At 40.5% G+C, this 18,992-nt stretch overlaps 1 protein-coding gene across 1 annotated transcript in view; it reads right to left on the minus strand.

The window, feature by feature from the left end:
* Positions 1 to 2,739: 2,739 nt before the first annotated feature.
* FRY (FRY microtubule binding protein) overlaps positions 2,740 to 18,992 on the minus strand; it is a 231,492-nt gene continuing 215,239 nt past the window's right edge. The window contains exons 59-61 of the mRNA XM_045566954.1: positions 12,351 to 12,461; positions 6,321 to 6,523; positions 2,740 to 5,833 (exon numbers count right to left, since the gene is read on the minus strand). Of these exons, the coding sequence (XP_045422910.1) occupies positions 5,575 to 5,833; positions 6,321 to 6,523; positions 12,351 to 12,461 (573 nt within the window). The 3' untranslated portion in view covers positions 2,740 to 5,574. The remainder of the gene's footprint in view (positions 5,834 to 6,320; positions 6,524 to 12,350; positions 12,462 to 18,992) is intronic.

An 18,992-nucleotide genomic window follows, 5' to 3' on the forward strand; every position in this document is an offset into this window, starting at 1 on the left:
GAAAAATACTTATTTGACAAACTCTTATAAACTGGTGCTCTTAGCACTAGGAATATAGAAGTGATGAAGGGGCAAGGTCCTTGTCCTCAAGCATCCATAATTACAGCAAATGCTGAAGCAGCCTTAGTGTGTGCCAGGCATTATTGTAACCCGTCACAGCAGCCATATCAAGTAGGAACTGCTCTGAACTACTCTACCTTGTCAGAAATGAGGGATGGAGACAGGTCAGAGGGTAGAGCCAGGATTTGAATCCAGGTAGACTAACCTGCTGAGTGCGACAGGGGTAAGGCAGCCCATGAGAATGACAGCAAGGGAGGGATGATGATGCTCTATGGGATTTAAACATGTTCCAAAGAGAGGGGAAGACAGGTGAGGGCCACAAACCATGGTCTGTGATAGGAGAAGGGCTGTTGGAGGGGTAGGGAGTAAAGGGGAACTGGAAGAATTCCTGAGGGGCGGGGATTGAAGGTGAGATTTCAGAACTGCTGTGGATAGGGTTTTGGTACAGCCAGAAAATCAGGTGGCTAAGGTGCAGCTGAATGAAGATGCCTGGAGGTAAGGATGTTAACAGACAGAGAGGAAAAGGATTTTGTGCGGGTTGTCCCAGAGGATGTTGAAGTCCCAGAAGCTTGGGGTGGAGAAGAGGTTGTGAGCAAGAAGCTTTAGTCTATTCGGTGAATAGGGGACAAGGAGCAGGAGGTCTTTGGATCAGCAGTTCTCATCCATGGCTGCAACTTAAAATCGTCCAAGGAGCAAACGAGCCATGGAAAGGCCCTACACTTATGGCGAGATTTAAGCCACGCATTGGTCTCCAACCTTTTTGGCACCAGTGACAGGTTTCATGGAAGACAGTTTTTCTGGAGACCTGGGGGCGGGGAGTTGCGGAGCTCAGGTGGTGATGCGAGCGATGGGGAGTGGCTGTGAATACAGAACACCTTGCCTGCCCCTCCATCTCCTGCTGTGTGTGTCCCCAACACCCTACCCCCTGTTCTTAAGTGTCATGGAACACAGTTTTTCCATGGACTGGGGGTGGTGCCTGCGGCAGAGCTCTGCGGCCCCGTTCCTATAGGCCACAGACTGGTACCGGTCCATGGCCCTGGGGTTGGGGACCACAGATTTAAGGGATCTGGGGTGGAGCCTGAACCTCAGAATTTTTGAAAAGCTTCCCTGAGGCTTCTAATGTAGCCAAGGGTCACAGCCACCACTGGGTGACAGTGAAGAGGTTGAGCTGGGGAAATGTCTAGTACAGCTGAGTGGTGTGAATTTCAACGTCTCTGAGCTTGCAACAACAGGCTTGCATATTCACCCATTTACGCACCGTCTTGTCCTGGATGTTGTCCTAGTTCGTTTGCGTTACTATAAAGGAATACGTGAGGCTGGGCGATTTGTTTTGAAAGAGGTTTATTTGGCTCACAGTTTTGCAGGTTGTACAAGAATCACGGCATTAGCATGTGCTTCTGGTGAGGCCCTCAGGAAGCTTCCACTCATGGTGCAAGGAGGGGAGGAGCGAGAGAGGAGGAGGTGCCAGGCTGTTCTTAGCAGAAGAAGGGCACCAAGCCATTCATGGGGGATCCACCCCCGTGACCCAAACACCTCCCGCCAGGCCCTACCTCCAACACTGGGGATCAAATTCCAACATGAGATTTGGAGGGGCCAAACATCCAAACCACATCATATGTCTAAGAGGCATCCGAGAGTTGACACATCTGAAGACTACATCTTGATCTCCACCTCCCAAACTTGCTCTTCCTCATCTCGGTAAATGGCGACTCCATTCTTCCAGTTGTTTGGCCCACACTTGGGAGCCTCTCCCATTCCACATGTCATTGGTGAGTGCCGCCAGCCCTGCCTCTGAGATATTGCCAGAACATGCGCACTTCTAATCACCGCCGTCTCTACCGCGCTAGCCCACGCCAGCGTCACCTGGTGGCTGCACCGTTGCCAAGGCCTTCTCACTGGTCTTCCTGTGTCTTCTCTGCCCTTCTGAAGTCTATTCTGCACACAGGCAGCGTGGTCCTTTAAAAAAATTTTTATTGTGGTAAAGCATATATAACATGAAATTTACCATTTTTAGGTACATAATTCATTGGCACTAAATACATTCACAATGTTGTCTAAGCACCACCACTGAACTTTTATTTCCAGAACCTTTTCATCATCCCGGAGTAGTCTCTTTAAAACATAGTCAAAGCACATCACTGCTCTGCCCCCAAACAGCCAGTGGCTTCCAATCTCACTCAGCAAAGGACCAAGTCCCTCCTGTGGCCCAAAGAGCCTTTTCTGCTGTCCTCTCTGAACATTCTCTTCACTCATTTCACTTGATCACTGGCTTCCTTGCTGTCCCTTCAACACATGATCCTGCTCCTGCTTCAGGATCTTAGCACACATGTCCCCCTTTGCTGGACTGTCTTCCCCCAGATAACCATGTTGTGTCCTCACTTTATTCCTCTCTCTACTCAGATGCCGCCTCATTAGAGCACCAGCTGAAATAGCATTCCTCTCATCCCCGTTTTGTCCCTCATGGCATTACCACCACCTGCCATAGACAATGCATCTTCCCCCACTAAAATGTGTGAGTGCCATGAGAACAAGGACCACACCTGGTTTGATAACTGCAGTATCTTCTAAAACAGTGCCTAGCCCAGAGTGAGCACACAATAAATATTTGCTGAATGAAGAAAGAACCTCGGTTGGTGATAGGTATTCAAATATTAATTGATCCAAATTAAATGCATCGAAAACTTTAAAAAACAGTTTTATTGAAATATAATTAACACACCACGATATTTACCCCTGGACACTAATTTTATGTTGTTGTTAAGGCAGGTAGTTGGAAGCAGGTGTAAGCTATTGATGGAAGCAGCCTGGAGGTACCCTTATTCTTCCAGTAACAGAATTCTGCAATTCACTGAAAAGATCCACATTTGTTAGGACTTGGAAACAGAAGAGCCTTAAGGCCTAACTCTGTATGTGCACGTGTGTGTGTGTCATGCTAACAGTGACAAGCATCTTTATGTCACAGCTGCAGTAACACATTTGCTTAACCTATTGGTGGGAATAAGACATATTCACATACTTCTAAAATGTATAGTGCTTTTTTCTAAAACACTATATTTGGAGACTATAATTTTAATGAAGTTATATCTAAGTAACAGAGCACCTATCTGGATTGCTTTAGTATGCCAGTGGATAAACAGTGCATCCTGTTTTGGTGCTAGGAAGCACTGAGATACTAGGAGGCACTTTTCTATCACTGAAGCATCTCTTAGATATCTGCCCTCTCCTTTGGTACCGCTGCTCCTCTGCACCCCTGGGGCAGGCAATGAAAACGAAGGCTTCGGTGACAGAGGCACAGCCCGGTGGCCAAGGAGATTTGACCGGTGGATCTAAAGTCATTGCTGGCTCACCTGGGGAGGGGCTGCTTTCCTACACAATTTTTCCTACCTCCACTCAAGGGAGAGGAGGTGAAGAAATAGAGGAAGAGTAGAAGAAACCTTTCACATGAACATGTCTCCTTTTAAAAATAAAATTAGGAAACAAGACAAACCCCACTACTTCCTATGACGACAGTTTAATAGTCCAGATTACAATGTACTCAATTCAGTCACGACCGATCAGTCCTTTTTACCGTGCCTCCCAGCAAAACTCTCCAAAAGTTGGCTATTGTGGTTAACCACAAAAACCTTTAATTTATGAGGTATTTTTCAGAGAGATCGTGATTCAGTTGTTTCCTACAAATATCTTTCAGGTAAGTTGAAAAAAACAAATCATCAGCAGAATGTTTACAGCAATCCAGAAAATTACTGAAATCTACTAGTAGTTGTATCTGTGATAACATAATAAAAAAACAAAACCCTGGTTTGGACTCCCTACTGCGGGATATTCCTAGCAAATGACAGCTAATGATTCAGTAGTTGGACGCTAGCAAAGCAAGTATACTTGTTAGTCCAAGTAAACATGAGTAGGAAGACAGTAAATAAATTAGATCTCTAGCAGGGTGGAGAATTGATAGGTATTGGTGACAGAATTAAAACTTGTACTACTTTTTCCTGTTCATTAAAGAATCTATTTCAAAATTTTAAAAATGACAGCTTGATATGATAGGTTATAGAGAATTAGAGCTTTCACTCTTTTCTGATTTTTCTCTTTGGTTGATTACAGAGGGAATGGGTTGAGGGTCACAGTCTTTGTTTGGTATCCACTGCCAAAGAGATCATACTTACCTCCAGCTCCGCAGGGCCATGCACTGCGTGACCCCCATGGGATCCATGCGAATGGTGCCCCTTCGGGTTGTCACGGTGGCCACCAACATGCAAAACTTAACGTGTGTCCAAGGCAAACATCTTCATTAAGTAGAAATAAAATCCATGGTCAACATGTATTTTGTCTTTTTTTTTTTTTAGTCTAAAGAAAGTTCTGAACAGAATATCAATTAAGATTACATCACAAAAACTTTAAATGTATTTACAGAGTGAATAAGTTACACAGATAAACTCTGAATATGTTTCTGATGTGCAACAAGTTCACATGCACACACCTGACACTCGACAGCATTAAGTTTAAGGAGAGAACTTAAGAATGGCCCTTTACATATATATTACAAATAAAATATGACATTTCTTAGGAAACAAAGTGACAACTCATTTTACCTTTATGTTCTACTTCCGGCTATCCAAATGGATATTATAATAAAATATGCATGCGTGACAGTGAAGAGACTTGGAATTTATATTGTGAATAATTTTTCTCTACAAAATGGCAAAGTTAATTAAAATTAACACTCATCCTTCTGTAGTATAAATATGCTCAAAAAAGCAACCTTCTAGTAAAAAGCAGCCAAGATCCTTAAAAAGAGTCTATCTGGACCATTTTTGGTGCAAAGAGATCCAGGGCCTTCAGAAACACTAGCCTAGCAACATAAGAAAGGTACTTCATAGCAGCTCCTTTTAGATACAGTAATTGTATTCAAATTACAGTGTACATTAAATTGTAGTCCATTTACAATTCCCTTTTCACATATACAGGCTGTCAGCTTCTGACCATCTTGCAGTTTTCAGTGGCCAGCTTCATTCTGCCTGCCTCTTTCTCAGCCCACCGAAGAAAGGAAAAAGAAAAAAAAAAAAAAAAAGAAAGCAAAAAAGAAAAAGGGAAGAAGAAAGGGAAAGAATGTACAAGTTTTAGAATATAAAATTTTTTTTTAGTGAAGAAAACATTGCACTTTTGCCAATCTAAAATTGTTTCTAGAAAGGAAGGTACTGTTCAGTGTAGTCGGCTTTGGTATGCAATGGAAGTCACTTCTTCAGTAGTGAGTTGCATATGCTGAATAAAACGATAACACGTTTGTGCCACGCAGCATGACGATGGAGTCTGTCCCAGGATGCTCTAAGCTACCTTGGTTCTGATAGTATTGCTACACGTTGGAAGTTCTGCCATCCTCTTCAGAAAAAGCCCTACAGGTAACAAGAGGGAGAACAGTTTGTCCAAGCCTTTCGAAGGCCGAGAAGACACTGAATGATGTCGCCCCAGCATGGCAGCACCGCCAGCTTGGAACCCATGGGGGACGGGAGGCTCCTGTCAGAGACTAGTGCCAGAAACGCTGGAGTCTGGAAGAAAAGCCGTGAGGACTCGGTAACTCTGGGCCCTGCGGATCATGTCCCGGATCTCCATGTTCAGCTCCATCAGCTTGGTGCAGATCTCGGTCAGGCTCTGGTTGGACCCCACCAGTGCGTAAGTGCCCGTCTGTCCCAGAGTTTGGTGACGGAAGTAAATATTCAGTAGTGTCTGGACCTCATCATCAGAGCTGCTTCCAAAGATGTCATTGGGCCACAGACTTCTGCAGTCAAAAAGAACAGCATAGATGAGAGGCACTATTGGTCACAGAGTTGGGACGTTATGAATCTTCATGAGTATAAGAATATTACTTTTTTAAAAAAAAGGTTTTATTGAGATATAATTCTCATACCATATAATTCACCCATCTAAAGTACACGATTCAGTGGGTTTTAGTATATTCAGAGTTGTGCAAACATCACATAATCCATTTTAGAATACTGAATATTGTTTTTGAGGAAATATCAAAAGTATAAAAATATCAGAATGGAATCTGATACTCTTAAACATTTATCTTATTTGCTGTGGCATCCTGGTTCCAAGGAATGCGAATACAACACCAAAATGCCAAGTGTTTCTGGCACGGTGCCGGTAAAGATCTGAGAAGTGACATAGGAAATACCCAAACCTGGCTAGCCCCCAGCCATGACAAACTTAACGACTAGGTGTGCAGTTTCTGTAACCACCTCTAAAAGAAATAGCAGAGTCACCTGCATTCCCTGATTTGCCGCAAAGCTTTGCCAAGTTCGTTGTTCTTCAGGCACTCCAGCATGGACTGGATGGCTGCTTCCGTGGACGTGAAGGTCGGCTCGGACCACGCGCCCTCCGCATAAAGAGGGTCCCCCGCGATGGCCGCGCTGGCTTCCTTCAGGTGTTTCTTTAGGTCACTCAGTTCCCGGGACATATTCAGCAGCTGTTTAAAAAAGTTTTTTTTTAATATATTGTATTTAGGTGGAGAGGGAATTTTACATCCCCAAAGGAAAGAAATTTGATCATATGGGGCTGGTCAAGCACAAGTTTAAACACCTTGGTCAATTCAAATAGGATAGATGACGCTGTACTCCGTGGTACGTGTCAGGGGTTGTGGGTTGTATGCATTGCACTGAGTAATTTGGGCCAACAGATGGGAGGCTCTCCTTATACAAAAGATTAAGACTTCATTTAAAATGCAGAGGGAAAGTGTAGAAGAGAACAGGCTCAAGAGTCAAGTAGATCTGGGTTCAAATGCCAACTCTGTGGTGTACTATGGGAACACAGACAGGTTAACAGACTTTCATGTGCTTCAGTTTTCTCAACCGTGGGACTGAAGGCATTACCCACCGCACAGGGTTATTTAAAGATTAAATGAAATAATGTCTATCAAATGCTTAGGACAGTTTGATGTATAAGTGCTCAATAAATGTAATTACGAACACAGACTCTGTTCTAATAGTAAGTTTTTCTCACTGTTGGTTCTGTGCCTTGGGAAAAGATTGAAGACAATTTTGAGAAGAAGGAGGAATAATAAGGTAATTTTAGTGTTAATGGTACAGAGGAAAAGATATTTCCCCTCAAGGTTACTAGGATCAAAAATCCAGAGTGTTAAAAAAGTAAATCATAAGAGAAACCCTGTATCACTTCTAAGTGCCCCAAAATATACTATGGAAGACAGCTGTTCTGCAATTTGATCTCAAGGGCATTTAAAAAATGACATGAAATTAATAAGTTTTTTTCTTTTATAATGCAAGTTGATGAGTTGGTGATGCCTGTTTACTTTGGAAAGCTATTTATTCAACACTTTCACCTTTCCTCTTCATTCCCGGCTTTTGTACTGATTTATTAAACTGAAGTCGTGAGGGACTATTTTTTTTCACACAGATGCCTGTTAAACACAGCTATACCTACTCTAGAGCTAGTTTGAAAATTTACTGAGATAATCTTTTTTTTTTTTTTTTGAGACAGAGTGTCACTTTGTTGCCCGGGCTAGAGTGAGTGCCGTGGCGTCAGCCTAGCTCACAGCAACCTCAGACTCCTGGGCTCAAGCAATCCTTGTGGCTTAGCCTCCGGAGTAGCTGGGACTACAGGCATGAGCCACCATGCCCGGCTAATTTTTTTTTTGTATATATATTTTTTAGTTGGCCAGATAATTTCTTTCTATTTTTTTTAGTAGAGACGGGGTCTCACTCTTGCTCAGGCTGGTCTCGAACTCCTGACCTCGAGCGATCCACCCGCCTCGGCCTCCCAGAGCTAGGATTACAGGCGTGAGCCACCGCGCCCGGCCCTGCTGAGATAATCTTTTAAAACAAGATATTAGAGTATCTTGATTTTGTATATAATTTTAAGTTTCAAAATGAGTTTCTGAACTATTTTAAACCTAGGTAAGTTTTAAACATTGTGTGTATATAGGCACACATTATTTAAAACATACATAGTATTTAAATACTATGTGTGCCCATATATGTATACACAGGTAAGCCTCGGGGATGTTGTGGGTTTGGTTTGAGACCACTGCAATAAAGAAAATATTGGAATAAAGTGAATGTCAATAATAGCAATAAAGTGAGTCACACATTTTTTTTTTATTTTCCAGTGCACATAAAAGTTATGCTTGTACTGTAGTCTAAGTAGCATTATGTCTAAAAAACAACACATGTACCTTAACTAAAAAATATTTATTGCTAAAAAATGCTAACAATCACCCGAACCTTTAGTGATAACCTTGTTGCTAGTGGAGAGTCTTGCCTCAATGTTGGCGGCTGCTGACTGATCAGGGTGCTGGCTGCTGAAGCTTGGGGTGGCTGTGACAATTTCTTAAAATGAGACAACAATGATGTTTGCCTCGTAGATTGATGTTTCCTTTCATGGAAAGATTTATCTGTAGCATGTGATGCTGTTTGATAGCATTTCACCCACAGTGGAACTTCTTTCAAAATTGGAATTAATCCTCTCAAACTCTACTATTATATTATCAACTAAGTTTATGTAATTCTCTAAATCTTTTGTTGTTTTAATAATGTTCACAGCATCTTCACCAGGCGTAGATACCACTTCAAGAAACCACTTTCTTTGCTCATCTGTAAGAAGCAACTTCTCATCCATTCTAGTTTTACCGTGAGATTGCAGCAATTTAGTTTTGTCTTCAGTGTTCACTTCTAATTCTAGTTCTCTTGCTGTTTCCACCACATTTTCAGTGACTTCCTTCACTGAGGTCTTGGAATTCCTTAAAGTCACCTATAAGGGTTGGAATCCACTTCTTCCACACTCCTGTTAATGGTGATATTTTCACCTCCTTTCATGAATCATGAATGTTCTTAACAACATTTTGAATAGTGAATCCTTTCCATAATATTTTCAATTTACTCTGCCCAGATCCATCAGAGGAATCTCTGTCTATGGCACTACAAACTTATGAACTGTATTCTTAAATAACAAGACTTGACAGTAGAAATTGCGTCATGATCCATGGGCTGCAGAATGGACGTTGTGTTAGCAGCATGAAATCCAGCATTAATCTCCTTGTACATCTCCATCAGAGCTTTCAGTGTCTAGGTGCATTGTTAATGAGCAGTAGTATTTTGAAAGGAATCTTTTTTCTGAGCAATCGGTCTTAAAATATTCAGTAAACCACACCGTAAACAGATGTGCTGTCATCCAGGCTTTGTTGTTCCATTTATAGAGCACAGGTAGATTTAGTATAATTCCTGAGGGCCCTAGGGTTTATGGAATGCTAAATGAGCACTGGCTTCAAATTCAAGTCACCAGATGCATTGGCTCCCTAACAAGAGAGTCAGCCTGTCCTTTGAAGCTTTGAAGTCAGGCATTGCCTTCTCCTCTCTTGCTATGAAAGTCCTACATGGCATCTTCTTCCAGTAGAAGGCTATTTCTTTACATTGAAAATCTGTTGTTTAGTGTAGCCACCTTCAGCAACGATCTTAGTAGATCTTCTGTATAATTTGCTGCAGCTTCTCCATCAGAACTTTGCTTCACCTTGCACTTTTCTGTTACGGAGATGGCTTCTTTCCTTAAACCTCATGAACCAACCTCTGCTAGGTTAAGACTTTTCTTCTGCAGCTTCCTCGCCTCTCTCAGCCATCACAGAATTAAAGAGAGTTAGGCCCTTGCTCTGGATTTGGCTTTGGCTTAAGGGAATGTTGTGGCTTGTTTGATCTTCTACCCAGAACACTAAAACTTTCTCCATATCAGCAATTTCTCTTTCTTATCATGCATATGTTCACTGGAGTAGCACTTAATTTTCTTCAAGAACTTTTCCTTTGAATTCACAGCTTGGCTAACTGTTTGGCACAAGAAGCTTGGCTTTTGGCCTGTCTCAGCTTTCGACATGCCTTCCTCACTAAGCTTAATCATTTGTATCTTTTGATTTAAAGTGAGACACATGTGACTCTTCCTTTCTCTTGAACACTTGGAGGCCATTATAGGGTTCTTAATTGGCCTAATTTCAACATTGTTATGTCTCAGGGACTAGGGAGGCCCAAGAAGAGGGAGAGAGACTGGGGAACGGCCAGTCAGTGGAGCAGTCAGAACATTTACAGATTAAGTTCACCTTCTTATATGGGTGTGGTTTGTGGTGCCCCAAAACAATTATACTAGTAACATCAAAGATCACAGATCATCCTAACAGATATAATAATAATGAAAAAGTTTGAAGTATTGTGAGAACTACCAAAATGTGACACAGAGGACATGAAGTGCCATTTTGGAAAAATGGCACTGATAGACTTGCTTGATGAAAGGTTGCTACAAACCTTCAATTTGTAAAAAACACAGTATCTGTGAAGTGCAATGAAGCAAAGAGCAAGAAAATGAGGTATGCTTGTATATACAATATTTATAACTTATATATGGTGTTTAAAATTTCTCTAGACTTAATAATTGGAAGTTCACTAGATTTAAAATAATTACATATATGATACATATATATATATACACCCACACATACATGGTATGTAATATATAATTTGCTACTCTAACATGAAACTCCAATTGCTTTTTTAGTATAGCAAATGACATGTGAGTTGCATTTGTGTGTCCTCTATTTCTTGAGCAAAGATGATTCCAGGGATCCTGTTAGTACTTGCTTAGATTAAGAACAAACTTTATCTTGACCACATGATAAATAACAAGTATCAACTGTTCTCTATTTTATCTGATAACTTCTAATTCTAGAGGAAAACTGGTTTGTGAAAAGCTTCTCACAAAGAAGGTTGACTCATGCCTCCTTTGAAATGAACATCTGAACGTATACTTAAAAGTCACACAGTTTTTTTTTCCTTTTTTCAAAATGAGTAGTAAATGGCAAAATGGTTGTCATTCTCCCTCTCTCGTGGTGCCCCCTCTTCTGCCCCCTCTGAGGCTGTGTGGTCGCCCAGGCTTTGTCCTCATCTCCCTGCGCTCACTGGGATGGTTTCACTGACGCCTGCTTGTTCATAACCATTGTCGGGTTCATAACCACGGCCACGTCTGCGCCCTTTGTCTGGATCTCTCCCCTGACCTCGATCCTCATACCCAACCCCTGCACGAGGTCAGTCATGGTGCAGCCTGACTCAGGCAGGAGGCCTGACCGCCTGGAGGTACCATTGCCTCAGTCCTTCCTTTTCTATCCTTGTCTCAGGTGTGGCACTGCTGGTCACCTGGTTCATCTGAGATGGAACTTGAGTGTTATCTTCCATTCCTCCCTCTCTCGCCGCCCCCATCAGTTGCATGGGTCTTTTGTCCTGACCATGTCTCACATTTCCTTCCTCCTCTCCATACCTCGCACTTCTGTCTTGGTTCAAACTCTCTTCTCCTGTCGGGTTTCAGCAGCCTCATAACTGGTCTCCCAGTTTCCAGTCTAGCTGTCATCAAATACCTGCTCCACACAGCTGCCTTAGAGATCTAACTAAAATATTCCTGGGTGCAGCATCTTCCATGATGCTGCCCTTCCCTCTCTCTCACTTGTCTTATTTCATCATTCCTTTTTGGTTTGCATTTTTATATGCTAGCGATACTAAATTGCGAGTAGTTCCTTTCTCCTTACCACCAGGTTTACGGACATGCTGTCTATAACATTCAAGCCTCTGCTTCATCTCCCTAAGTCCAACTTGTCCTTTAAGAGTCCACCAGGGTGTCACTTCCTCCAGAAAGCTCTCCAATTTCAACCTTTCTCGCCTGTAGGCAAATTAGGTGCTCATCCTCTGCGCTTCCGTAACACCCCGGGCACACCACCACCATTTCACTTACTACGTTATAGTGGTGTTTCTTCACATGTAGAAAAACTTCGGCTCCCTCAGCAGTAACATGTAACATGTTTAAATTATTTTACTTTTTATATTTAAAAATATTAAAGCATCCTGATGCCAAGCAGGACAGGGAAACTGAAGAGAACCAAATACACCAGATAGACATTTCCTCTTTACCTCAATGTAAGGGCAAGTATGAAAAGCTAAATGTAAGGAAGAAAAATCACAGCACAAGGCAATTCTTCAAATAAGGATGCCCGGCCCCAGGGCCAGGATTGGGGTGATTCCGGTGAGGCACCGAGGGCGTACACACAGGAAGGGGTGTGTTCTAGCTCTTACGCTTGTCCTTAAATTTTGAAGCTCCTCATTTTCCTCACCTAGTCCTGACCCTGCTTTTGAAAATGAGAATAGAAAGAAATCCAAGACACATTTATTTCAGACTTGCGCTTGAGCAAAATAATTATGTGGGGATAAAGTCACTTGGGCAGCTATAAATGGGGTGGGTTTGGGACGTGTGTGACTCACCTCTGGCATGGAGCTAACTTCGTGCACCTGGCCGATGAGCTTACAGTAGGACTGAAAAAGCAATAGCAGCTGGAAGTGTAGCTTATATAATCTCTGACACAGTTCCAATTGCTAAAGAGAGAATTTGCATGGGAAGAAATAGTTATTAAGGATCATTCTTGCATCACTAGTGAAATCTCAGTGGAGACAAACACAGTTTTTTAAATTAAGAAAACATAACCCGCTGTTATCATTCCAAATAAAACAGAAAAACAAATCCAGTCAATAAATATCAGTGAGAAATCCACGGTATAATATAGAATATTATATTCTATTATAATGGAAGATGACTAATTAGAGAATAGGAGCTATAAAGGGACTGAGTGAACTGCCAAATTTCCATTATATTTGGCCATTAAATGCCTACAAATTATAGCTGAGTGGCTGTCTTAATTTTTAGAAGCTATACATTTTTTTTAAAAACAGAATTTCTTTTTATTAAAAGTACATTTGAAAGGGAAAACATTAAGTAGTTCTGGGTGTTAAACTTATAAATTCAGTAGACGTCTGGGCTTTGGAGATTACTCCTGTGACAGTTTTGGCTGCTGTTGAGGGGTGCAGACCCTCATCCTAAAGTGTGTGTAAACCTAACAGTCACACCATCCTCTAAGATACTGTATCAGTTTTACCGATGATGCTTCTACTTTGTACACAATGAATATTTGTTGAACTAAAGAGATAAAAAAAAAGGGGCCAAACATGCTTAGAAAAAAGGAGAAATTATGAAAACATTCAAAACTTTCTGTGGAAGAACATTAGGAAAGTAATCATTCAAAATGGTCCTTCAGCCCCCATAGATACCTTTGGAATTGAAAATGTTTTTATGATACAGCTTATGTATACTATGAGGAAAAACATCATGAATAATTCCAACGCCAATGATCATACTAGTCTTTGAACTGTGTCCTCTACACTTTGCCTATTTCATTCTAAGAATGGATTAGGCCTTAGGTAGCGGGTGGGATTCTGTGAAAGGAAAAGAACAGCTTTCACTACATAGAATTTCATGGCCAGCAGTCACCAGTGATAGTGGGTTAAATGTGTGGTTAGACTAAGCACTGTTCAATTTTCCAGTGGGGCAGGATAAATAGGGTCTTTCTTTTACTAAGGACTATGAACAACTCAGGTCAGAATTGAGAGCTTCTGAGATGACTTAAAATTGTTCCTCCACATGAATTTCGGGAGAGAAATCACAAGAACTTAAATTTAGGTTTTAGGAAGAATATTCTATTGATTATTATTAACAGACTTTTGATCATAATTCTTAAAAGTTACTAAAATTCATGCTAAGACTATCCTGAACGATGACATTTCCTTCCCTCCCCTTCCCTGCTCCTTAGGGGGAAAACCATTCTGCTTAGATGTATTGATCTCTCAATACTGGTAGCCAGCCTATGTTTAAAGAAGTAGCTTCAATCGCTAATTATCTCAAACTGGATGTTTGGTTGTTTTAGTAAAACATTTTATTTTATGGTCATTTAAACTTTTCTTTATGGAAACCTTTTAAAATATGGTATAAAAGATAACTGCCAGAGACTCACAAATAAAGTACTGTTTTAAAAACAATGTTACCTTCACAATTTAGGGTGCAATCTAGCTATGAAAACTCTGACTTTCCTAAGTGCCAAATAATGGTAGTTATTACTCAGAATAGTCCACTGATAGTATGAGAATTCATAGCAATGTAGGTTTCTACGCTGGGGCGAAAGCAGCCCAGAATGCTACTAATAAACTGCCATGTCTCAATCTACCAAATAAAATAAAATTAAATGAAAAAGGGAAAACATGCTAACAGATATAATAGTAACGGTAAAAATAAGGTTTGTTATGGGTCCATGCCTAAATGGACAAAGAGTATGAAAGAAAGTTAACTTACTGCAAGAGATTCCATTTGCTACACAGCAAGCATGGCACAGGAAACAAAGGAAAGGAAAGAAAGTACAGGGTCAGTGTCTGCATGCAACAGAAAGCACGGCCCTCTTCCAAGAGCAGAACCGTCAGCAGTATTAGCATTGCTCGCCCAAACTTGATAAATGGTTGCAAATGTCGTACCCATTCCACATGCACAGCGTTCCAGTTAAAAACAAGCTCTAATGGGAAACATGTCATTGAAAAAACATAATTTTTAATCTTTAAGGTTCTCTGATTAGTTGGTTTAGATTGTGTTAGTCTTAGAGACCAGAAATCAAAACTTTTATTGCTTGAAGGTTTTAGTGTATAAATGTGCATAGTATGTGCACGTAGTAAAACTGGGAGGAGGCCAGATGAGTAATTTGAAGAACGATAGCCCCAAACAATTATACTATTGCTTTATACTAATTAAGGCAGAGTCTTTAGTATCTCAGTTGCATATCTACTAAACTATGACCATTTAATTAATGTGGAATAGAATTACAATCTAAGTGGCATTTTCTTTAGTTGGATTGCCTCCCACACGGGGAATATTTTATAGGACTGCTATAATTTGTAATCTCAAAGGACTAAACAGTGTATACCCTCGAACAAGTATGAGATATAAGTAATTTTCCTGCATTTAAGTTTTTATAATAATTTTTCTGCAATAGACAATTTCTAAAAGTAATCGGGAGCTGATCGTTAGTCTAAAATAAGATAAATTTGTAACTGGGCCACGTTCAATGATATTAATAGCTACCATTTTTTGATGTCACCATATCATAACCCTAGAACTGGTTTAAGGAAAGTTTGGGTATGTGGGAAGAGATAACCACAAATTGGCAGAATATTTTAAAAAGGATCAATTTGACCATTTCTAATTATGGGTTAATATATCTGGTTCTGAATTTTAAAAATATTTAAGGACTTTTCTAACAGTTTCTAATCTTTGACCATAAAAACTCCTTATTCTAAAGATATTTAAAAAAAAAACCCTCTGGGTTATCATCAGTTTAATATATTATATTTTATTATAAGATACAGTACATAAAAACAAATAAAACTATTACATTATTATTTATTAGTATCTACAAATGTGATTAAAGGATCACCACCAACAACCCCCATCCTGTCCTCCAAGGGTATCTTCTTCCCTCACCTAATGCTACTATCATGTGGGGTTGGCACATTGGTGACTATTGTATTATGTTTACTGAGTAGTTTTTTGGACCTTGGCCATAAATATCGTTCAAAGTTTTGAAAGATAAACACCTTTAAGCCTGTGATGTAGATTGCACAACTTGAAGTATTTACTATTTTCAAGAAAAGTTTCTGTCTAGAGGTTTCCATATCGAAACTTTATGCACTGAAATACAATGTCATGTCAGATAGGCACATAGGGACAGTCTTCAGCGGACACAGACACAGAACTTCCACCACAGAGACTTTTTGGACAGCTGCAAGTATGACTGAAATGTTTAGTATGCAGTTTAGCAAGTAGCTGCTTCTACCATGGAATTTACTTTTCAGGAGTGTGGAATGAAGCAAGTGTTGAGTAAATTACATGGTCTCGTGTGAAGAAAACTGCTATCTGTTTATTGTTTTCCAAAACAAGGTTGTAATTCAGGGAGGTCTGCAAATCAGTTAAAGTAAAACCTCCTCTGTTCAATACAGGCAAATGAAACTTTTCAGCTCAAGCTTGGTGCTAAGGAATTTCTTTGTCAACGAATCCCTCCCACTCAGCTCTCAGGGCACAAAATAGCGTGGTTCTTGGGAGATGGCCAACTGTGACAAATACCAGTTCCCAGTATCCTTCCTAAACGCTCCTTTTTAGGTAGGCTAGTTCGAGCTTCCTTCATATTTATTATCTCAGAGTCCTTTCCTAGGCCACAGGCTGGGAACTAGTTTGCATTTAGAGTTCCAAAAAGATAGTGAAAAATGGCTTTCCAGGGTGTTCATTTTATGGAAAATGTTAAAACATTCTCCCCACCCCCTGCCCCCCAAACTAATGCTTTCCTGTATCCGAGTTCTAAAAATAATCCCTGAGAACTCTATAAATTTATGTGTTTCGGTGACTTTAGGTTCTTTTGAACATGTGAAATCTTTTTTTTCCTTTTTTCTTTTAAGAGACAGGATTTCTCTCTGTTACTCAGTCTGAAGTGCAGTAGCCCTATTATACCTCACTCCAGCCTCAAACTCCTGGACTCAAGTGATCCTCCCTGCTCAGCCTTCAGAGTAGCTGGGACTACAGGCATGCGCCACCACCCGTGGCTAATTTTTACAATTTTTTTGGAGAGTCAGAGTCTTGATATGCTATCACAGGCTGATCTCCATCTCCTGGCCTCAAGTGATCCTCCTGCCTCGGCCTCCCAAAATGCTGGGATTACAGGCGTGTGCCACTGTGCCTGGCTGGGAACTGACGTTTTATACGGTCACAAGGATACTCTCCAATCCCTGTACCTGCTCTCCTGATAGGGCTTGATTTATAAATTGGATTTAGAGGTATGTTTTCTCAAAATGAGAGAAAAAAGATCAAGAAGCAAAGATGTTAAGAACTGATCATAAACAGCTGAGGAACGGGCAGCTTAAGAAGCCCAGAATAATCTAACTCTTGCTGATTAACAGTAGCATAGCCACATCTGGTTTCTCTGCATTCTCACATGGGTTCTGTGCTTATGACATAACCAGTCAGTGAAAACCCAAGACATTTTTGACATGACAGAAGATGAACCACAGTGTACTATATTAGCTATTATTTTCATCATATTTAATCTCTTAAAGTCATGGGTTTAAACTAAATGGGATAAAATTTCGATAACCTAGCCTATTGATGAACTCTCCTAAGCAGGTGGGGACAGTATGTACTCACCTGTTGCTAAACTGCTTGGGTCTGGCACATTGATGACTATTGTATTATCTTTGTTGAGTAGTTTTTTGGACTTTGGTCATAAATATCTTTCAAAGCTTTGAAAGATAAATACCTCTAAGCCTATGATACACCCTCAGGTATTTGGTATTTTCAAGAAATCTGTATACTAATTTCAGACATTTCTTTAGCCAATATGGGAAGGAGATTTACTTATAGAAGAAAAACTGACTGACTGTATCTGCAGGATGATGTTTAATGGATTACAACATAACTGGAGAAAAGTCTTGTCTTGTTCAACATTTAACTTTTCAACTTGTGTACGAACAGAGGTTGCAGGCTTCTCATTCATGGATTATGTAGATAGAAAATACAAAACAGAGAGGGTTAGTGTCCAAAAAGACTCTAAGAATTGGAATGATGATTTGAGTATAATAAGATGAAATATAGCTGGGCTACATGTAAATTACTGTACTTGAATCCAAAGAGTAAATGTTCAAATAGTGCTCAGAAATACCTTTTGAATTATGAATGTGTCATCTAAAAATCACTTATAACAAATGAAGTGGAAACATCGCAGCTTTTCCAGGGCCACCTCTGCAGAACTGGGATGATGAATTCTGTTAATTAGCCATAGGGCCAAGACTGAAGCTTGTGCCTGGGGAACCCAGAGCTGAGACGTCTAGAGACTTTGCTCCCTGACCTACGTTTATGTTAACTTAAACCACCTCGTAGTAGCCACTCCAGAATGAATTCCACAAGAGGTGGAGAGGTCAATGGAAACCAAAATCCTTAATTAGAAGTGCTGGTTTTAAGTTGTGAAGAGATCTCTCTCTCCATTTGCTATGTGCAGGCTGAGAAAACACCACTACAGCAGTGTCTATTACACAAATGAGTGAAACTGATCTCATGAGAGACATGCAAATCTCACTGTTTGATGCCCTATTTAGTCTATGCTGCCCCTTATTCTAGGAGAATTAGTGTTATAATCACCAAGAAGCCTAAGTCATTTCCTAATCCCGTCTGTCTTTTTAAAAATGTCTTCCCCAAAATATAGTATTAGCAAGACTTTTCTTAGAAACATGGCTCATTTTGTTGTTTTGAGCATGCACTGAGAATTCTCCTCCAACACGCTCCACTGTGAGTGGGTTCAGCAGACAGATGCTTGCATATTATATACACAGATATTTCTCACATATGCAAATAAAATAATACACTTGCCCATTTTATTGAAACGCACAGCCCTCTCTAGCTTTCATTCTGAATTTTGGGGACTTAGGCACATAGAAATACTTTTCTATTACAAGAAAAACAACAGTCCAAGCACCATGATGTTTGGTGCCCAGCCCTCCCCTCCAGTGCTGGGAACTCAGCGGGCAGTGGGCATGGTGCAGAGTCCATATGGGGGGCCGATTTTTAGCTCTAGCTCATTGTTGCTACTTGGGAAGGTGGGCACAGGGTTGCTAGATCTACTTATCTGGAGACACCAGGAATCCTCTTTTGAGTTATGTGTGCATACGAAAATTAAAAATTTTGAAATGCAGGGTCAATGAAAAAATAATGTGCAAGTTTAATAAAAAACAATGCAAACTTAACAAAACATGTCTGTGAACTGGTTACAGCTCATAGGCCACCGGTGTGTAAACTTTCTTCATTATTTTGATGTCTGCAACTTTATGTTCAGAACAGAAATTGGAAAACAAATACTCAATACTCAGCAAAAAGTTATATTCTCTTCAACAAACAATTCCTCACTTAAATCACTTGTGAAGAATGATTAGAATTTGCTATTGCCAAAGACCAGACCAGACCGGGTAGGGTTTGACGGTTGGAAGATCTCACAT

This window comes from Lemur catta, chromosome 13, assembly GCF_020740605.2.
Source record: "Lemur catta isolate mLemCat1 chromosome 13, mLemCat1.pri, whole genome shotgun sequence".
In the NCBI taxonomy this organism is placed as follows: Eukaryota; Metazoa; Chordata; class Mammalia; order Primates; family Lemuridae; genus Lemur; species Lemur catta.